This window comes from Octopus sinensis, unplaced genomic scaffold (genome assembly GCF_006345805.1).
Source record: "Octopus sinensis unplaced genomic scaffold, ASM634580v1 Contig13397, whole genome shotgun sequence".
Taxonomy (NCBI): Eukaryota; Metazoa; Mollusca; class Cephalopoda; order Octopoda; family Octopodidae; genus Octopus; species Octopus sinensis.
In genome coordinates, this window is record NW_021832920.1 from 12,501 (window position 1) to 20,000 (window position 7,500).

At 39.3% G+C, this 7,500-nt stretch overlaps 1 protein-coding gene across 1 annotated transcript in view; it reads left to right on the plus strand.

The window, feature by feature from the left end:
- LOC115229655 (collagen alpha-1(XII) chain) overlaps window positions 1–7,500 on the plus strand; it is an 18,868-nt gene that overhangs the window by 4,578 nt on the left and 6,790 nt on the right. The window contains exons 2-3 of the mRNA XM_029799975.2: window positions 1–328; window positions 3,933–3,980. The exon at window positions 1–328 is cut by the window's left edge and continues 242 nt beyond it. Coding sequence (XP_029655835.2) covers window positions 1–328; window positions 3,933–3,980 — 376 coding nt within the window. The remainder of the gene's footprint in view (window positions 329–3,932; window positions 3,981–7,500) is intronic.

Consider the following 7,500-nt stretch of genomic DNA (forward strand, 5'->3'; position numbering starts at 1 on the left):
TTCGATTATAATAATGGTGGGACCACACAAACTGCGATGGGCATCAGATATGCACGCGAAGAAATGTTCAGTAAAAGCAAACGAAGAGGTATTCAGAAAATTGCTATTCTGATCACAGATGGCGTATCGACGGATCCTCCTGAAGCCGTGCAAGAAGCAGAAGCATTACGAAAACTGGGCGTAATGTTAATCGGTGTTGGTGTTGGCGATAGTGCTTCAAAACCAGAATTAGTACTCCTCACGGGTGACTCATCTCGTGTCTTCATGGTTTCGGGTTACGATCTGTTGGATACAGTTAAACAAAAGTTAGAGTTGAAAGCCTGCCTGCGTATGTATACTCTTTTATTCTTTTTTTTTTATGGTTTTTGTATTTCTGTTGTTCTTTTATTCGTTTTACTTGTTTCAGTCATCACACTGTGGCCATGCTGGAGCACCGGTTTTTTTTAGTCGAACAAATTGACCCCCACACCCACCCACCCACCAGGACTTACTCTTTGTAAGCCTAGTGCTTTTTTTTTCTAACGCGGTACTTATTCTTTTGCTGAACCGCTAAGTTACTATTTACAATGCTATCCATTACTCTTTTACTTGTTTCAGTCATTTGACTGCGGCCATGCTGGAGCACCGCCTTTAGTCGAGCAAATCGACCCCGGGACTTATTCTTTGTAAGCCCAGTACTTATTCTATCGGTCTCTTTTTGCCGAACCGCTAAGTGACGGGGACGTAAACACACCAGCATCGCTTGTCAAGCAATGCTAGGGGGACAAACACAGACACACAAACACACACACATATATATATATATATATATATATATACATATATACGACAGGCTTCTTTCAGTTTCCGTCTACCAAATTCACTCACAAGGCATTGGTCGGCCCGGGGCTATAGCAGAAGACACTTGCCCAAGATGCCACGCAGTGGGACTGAACCCGGAACCATGTGGTTGGTTAGCAAGCTACTTACCACACAGCCACTCCTGCGCCTATTGGAAACTTTGTTTGGACATATTCGTCAAAGGCATGTCGGAACCAGGACGTATTCACACCAAAAAAAATGCTGGTAGAACAGTCGAATAAAAACAACGTTGTGTACACATAATAGACCTGATATTGTTCTGTTGGACTGGAAACGGAAGTCATGTGCTGTTGTAGGCGTCAGTTGCCCAGCAGATGTGAATTTACCGTCAAAGTCCAGGAGAAAGAGAATTTATATGGCGAATTAATGCGGAACTTACAACCCTTGTTCCCTGAGTATAAACTTCCCTTGGTATCTTTTGGAAGCACTCCGTCGGTTACGACGACGAGGGTTCCGGTTGATCCGATCAACGGAACAGCCTGCTCGTGAAATTAACGTGTAAGTGGCTGAGCACTCCACACACGTGTACCCTTAATGTAGTTCTCGGGATATTCAGCGTGACACAGAGAGTGACAAGGCCGGCCCTTTGAAATACAGGTACAACAGAAACAGGAAGTAGAGTGAGAGAAAGTTGTGGTGAAAGAGTACAGCAGGGATCACCACCACCCCCTGCCGGAGCCTCGTGGAGCTTTAGGTGTTTTCGCTCAATAAACACTCACAACGCCCGGTCTGGGAATCGAAACCGCGATCCTACGACCTCGAGTCCGCTGCCCTAACCACTGGGCCATTGCGCCTCCACCCTTTGTATCTATCAGCATACGTGTATTCATCAGTAGACGCACGCACACACATATATATGCATACAGACAGTCACACATACACATACACACACACACACACACACACGTGTATTATATTCTAATTCAGGTATTTAGTTGCCTTTCACGAAACCTCACCGATGAAAATGAACACGCATGGTGACACACATACACGCGCGTGTGTGTGTGTGTGTGTGTGTGAGAGAGAGAGAGAGAGAGAGAGAGAGAGAGAGAGAGAGAGAGAAAGAGAGAGAGTATCACGTGATCTTGTGATCGATCAGACTCTCGGATGTTGTTATACATCGCTGGTCACGATGCACTTTGCATCATTTTAGTTTTCGAATGAGCCCCTCCCCTCTCAACTGGGTGCTTCAGCAGGCCATCAGTCCCCCCTCCCCCCACTGCCACCTGATCGGAATACAGGGTCCATTACAGGGTGGCCACCCATTTACAGGCTGAGTGGACTGGAGCAACGTGAAATAAAGTGTCTTACTCAAGAACACCACGCGCTACATGGCCACAGAATCGAACCCAAGATCTAACGATCGCGAGTACGACGTTTTAACCACTAGGCTACGCGCCTACACACACACACACATTATTAGTATATTACAATTGTTGTTGTTGCTATTATTATTGATAATGCAACGAACTGAGAGAATCATTTCTGGGCCGGGAAAAAATGTTTCGCGGCATTACATTCTGAGTTCAAATTCCGCCGAGATCGTTTTTGCTTTTCATCCTTTTGAGGTCGATAAAATCAGTACCAGTTACGAATTGGGGTCGATGTAATCGACTTAATCCCTTCCCCCCAAAATTTGAGGCCTTGTGCTTCCACTAGAAATTTTTATTATTATTATTATTATTATAATTATTATTATTTTATTATTATTATTATTATTATTATTATTATTATTATTATCATTATTATTATTATTATTATTATTATTATTGGAGTGAGTGAGAGAGCAGTTCATGCCATCAAAGTGACACTGGGGTAAAATATACGAAGCCCAATACCCATCATGACTACCCGTCTGATAGAGGGTACACCAGGCACATGCATCACAACCATATGTGCGCGACATGGTGATCTCATATCAAGGTAAACAGCACATGACCTTGCAGGTGGGGCCCAGTTAGAATTTTCTTCAGGTTGAGTAGCCCATCCCGCTCAAAAGGTCCCTGAATAAGGGCTGTTTAAGGTTGTTGAAAGAAACACCCATGTTTCCAGAGGTGATTTATTCAAATCCCAAAGAATCCCTCTCAACACATGGCTATGATGTTATCCAACTACTTCTGCTCGTGATCAGAGAGGCACATATCGTCAGCCACAAAGGGACATGGTCAACTAGTTAAGGTCAAACAACTAATAAGCAAAATCTGTGGTATTCAGTAGAATATTTGCTGTAGCCCATCTTTTATACCTAGACAAAACAATGTACATGATAACACTTCCAATCAGTTAAGATCAGAAGCCATGAGAGCCACTGTCTGGTACTGCATCAGGGCATTTATTATTATTATTATTGTTTTGTTTTATTATTATTATTAAATTATTATTATTATTATATTATTAATTATTATTATTATTATTGAGTGAGAGAGCAGTGCATGCCATCAAAGTGACACTGGGGTAAAATATACGAAGCCCACTATACCCATCATGACTACCCATCTGATAAAGGTACACCAGGCACATGCATCACAACCATATGTGCGCGACATGGTGATCTCATATCAAGATAAACAGCACATGACCTCGCAGGTGGGGCCCAGTTAGAATTTTCTTCAGGTTGAGTAGCCCATCCCGCTCAAAAGGTCCCTGAATAAGGATTGTTTAAGGATTGTTTAAAGAACCACCCATGTTTCCAGAGGTGAATTATTCAAACCCCAAAGAATCCCTCTCAACACATGGCTATGATGCTCCCCCACTACTTCTGCTCGTGATCAGAGATGCACATATCGTCAGCCACTAAGGGACATGCTCAACTGGTTAAGGTCAAACAACTGACAAGCAAATCTGTGGTATTGAGCAGAATATTTGCTGTAGCCCATCTTTTATACCAAGACAAAACAATGTACATGATAACACTTCCAATCAGTTAAGATCAGAAGCTTCCAATCAGTTAAGATCAGAAGTTATTATTATTATTATTATTATTATTATTATTATATTATTATTATTATTATTATCATCATCATCATCATCGTTATTATTCTTATTATTAATCAGCGTCTCTTTCTTTATAGCTCCAACCACTACTCCGCCACCAACTACTCCCCCACCGAAGGAACAACGTAAGTATCTCAACGCACTGACTCCTGCATTCAAAAGAATCCCACCCCCTTCATTGTATCCCCGACGGTCCTATGTATTAGCCTTGTTTGAGTCTCTTTTACTTAGCAGGTGTCTATAGATGTCTCTTCCCCTTAATATATATATATATATATATATATATAGAGAGAGAGAGAGAGAGAGATAAGAAATTTGGTTTGTGAAAGCACGTGGTTGAATATATAGAAAATAGTAAAAAGTGAAAAAACTACAGAAGGCTTAAAGGTTAAAAAATATATATATTTGCGTCAATATGTCTGAAGAATATTAAAAATTTTTTTCTTACAATGACATAGTTTAGAAGAAATATATATATATATATATATATGGAATTAAATGACAAGGGATGGGGAATTACAGAAATAATTTCATTAGCTTACCGCCGTTTCTGCTGAAAGTTGCGGTGCTCTCAGAGCTAAGTGCTTGAGCATCATCTGATACGCTTCTACTTCACCTTATAGCTTCCTCGAAGCTCCGAGGAAGCTATATGGTGGTTAACAACCACTCAGCTCTCTGTTCTCACGGCAGAAACAGTTGTAAGCTCATGAAAATTGTCTAGATAATCTCTGTTCCTTAATCATTTATTTAATTTCATATTACGCTCTGTACTCACCTAACGCTGTATTCTGTGAGGGTGTTGAAAAGTTCCTGGCTTTAAAGGTATCTTGAAAGGCCTGGTTGGAGGTCCAGCATTCCAAGTTCTTTTGCAAGGCTTAGAAACACCGGAAGACCACTACAATAAGTGTGTGAATCTATCTGAGAGGGGAATATCTCTCTCTATATAAACAGCAGTTTGTCTGTGTGTGTGTCTGTGTGTCTATTAGGTTGTACCCTCACCCTGACCACGGCTTTCAACCGATTCTGATGAAACTTGATACACACATAGCCCAATGTCATAATTCAAAACTAACGCAGCGAAAATTTTGAAAAGTTCCCCCAGTTCTGAAAAAGATCGATAAATTCGACATGGGGTCGAGAATCAGAAACACAAACCACAGACTGTCTAGGGGACGCAATTCGACCTTTTAACTCTCAAAAAAAATTTACCATCATTTTTTCCCATTTTTTGCTATTTTTGGGCTATAACTCTCTAAAAATGCTTTATAGTTATTTCCCTTACAAACCCGAGCAACGCCGGGTGATACTGCTAGTGTTGAATAAAATCATAATTAACTTATCTTCCTATATTTCTTTTATCCAAAGCTAGGGACTTTTCAGAGCCCACTCGTACATTGAGTTCTAATCATTGGTTATTAGCATTGGTATGACTAAGCGAAACATTAATACATAAACACACACCACAAACACACACACACACACACACAACACGACACACACACAAACACAAACACACACACACATACACACACACACATACATATATATATATATATATAATATATATTATATAATATTATATATATATTTGAAGGCGGCGAGCTGGCAGAAATGTTAGCATGCCGGGCGAGATGCGTAGCCGTATTTCGTCTGCCGTTACGTTCTGAGTTCAAATTCCGCCGAGGTCGACTTTGCCTTTCATCCTTTCGGGGTCGATAAATAAAGTACCAGTTTCGCACTGGGGTCGATGTAATCGACTTAATCCGTTTGTCTGTCCTTGTTTGTCCCCTCTCTGTGTTTAGCCCCTTGTGGGCAATAAAGAAATATATATATATATATATATATATCATGATTCAGTTAAACTTTGCAAGAACAATTTCATCGAAGAAGAGTCCGCCATTTATATATGTACGCTTGTGAGAATTACATGATTATGCATATAATAACATATATGTATACGATTTGAAACCGCGACCTGTTCACTGAGAAAACGAAAATATTTTGGTACCAATTAAATTTAAATGTTGAAGTGAATCTAACGGTTTTGCGTGTTTCTTAAATGGGTTATAAACACCTTCCACGCTGCATTTGTTTTCTTTTCAACACACGAGCTTGGATCAAGTCACTTGCTATGCAAGTACATCACAGTAATATATATATATTATATATATTATATATATATATCTTTAATCTTTTACTTATTTCTGTTATTTGACTGCGGCCATGCTAGAACACCGCATTGAAGGGATTTTTAAAAAGTCTTGTACTTTTCTATTGGCCTCTTTGTCAGACGGTGATGGAAGACAAACACAGACACAAAGGCACACACACACACCACACACCATATATAAATATATATATATAAATATATATATATATATATATATATATATATATATATATATATATATATATATATATATATATATATATATATATATATATATATATACACGACGGGCTTCTCTCAGTTATCGTCTACCAAATCCACTCACAAAAGCTTGGTCGACCCGGCTAATGTAGAAGACACTTGCCCAAGGTGCCAGACGGTGGGACTGAACCCGGAACCATGTCGTTAGGCAGCAAGCTTATCGTATGGTATCCCATTTACAAATCTGGGAGAACCACAATGCAGAGTTTTCAGAAGGCCAACATAAGCGTGGAGATATTTGTTTATTCATATCAGTGAGTCTCAACGGGGTCTGTGTGACCCCTGTGAGTCCATTAAGATGGAGTGGGGCGAGGGGGGGGGTCCACGCAACAGAATAGTAAATTGGGGTTGACAATAATATTTTAAGGGCTCCATGTGTGCATTGATATGTATTGCAAGAAACAGCTGGGTTTCTTTCTTTACCATTTTACATTGTTCAACCAACTACAAACGAATGAGTGAAGAACAAAATAGGGATTTTGAAAGGAGTTTTTGTTAAACTAGTTTTTAAACATTGAATGGCTATGAGGGTCCACCACAATAAAATAATAATGCAAGGGGTCAATAGATAAAAAAAAAGGGTAAGGAGCTGAGAACACTGATTTAGACTATGGCACTTACAAGTCTAGTCGGGTTTCTTTCAAATTCCGACATCATCAAAGTACCACACACAAACACACACATGCATACACACACACACACATACACACACACACACACAACACACACAAATACACACACGCACACACAGAGTAGAGATATATCTTTATTTTACATGGGTAGGTATTTTCAATGTTATTTTTTTTACGAAACCTTTATATATAAAAGAAAGGTTGTGTGTCTGTCTACTCCGATTTAGATTCCTAACTACTCCCACATTTTGCGATGAAGTTTAACCAAAACCGGGTATCTTATAGTCGTGATTCATATCGAGCCCTTCTGGGTATTAGCGCGCGTCTACAATGAGTCTACGATTTTAAAAATAATTTACCATCAAATTTTTCCATTTTAATGCATATTTTTTTTAATAAAGGGAAGTAACTCTCTAAAAATGTCTACGATGAGTCAACGATTTAAAAAAAAATTACCATCATTTGTTTTCCAATTTTAATGCATTTTTTGCTATTTTTTGGCTATAACTCTCTAAAAATGCTTTAAAGTTATTTCCCTTACAAACCCGAGCAACGCCGGGCGATACTGCTAGTGCTTAATAA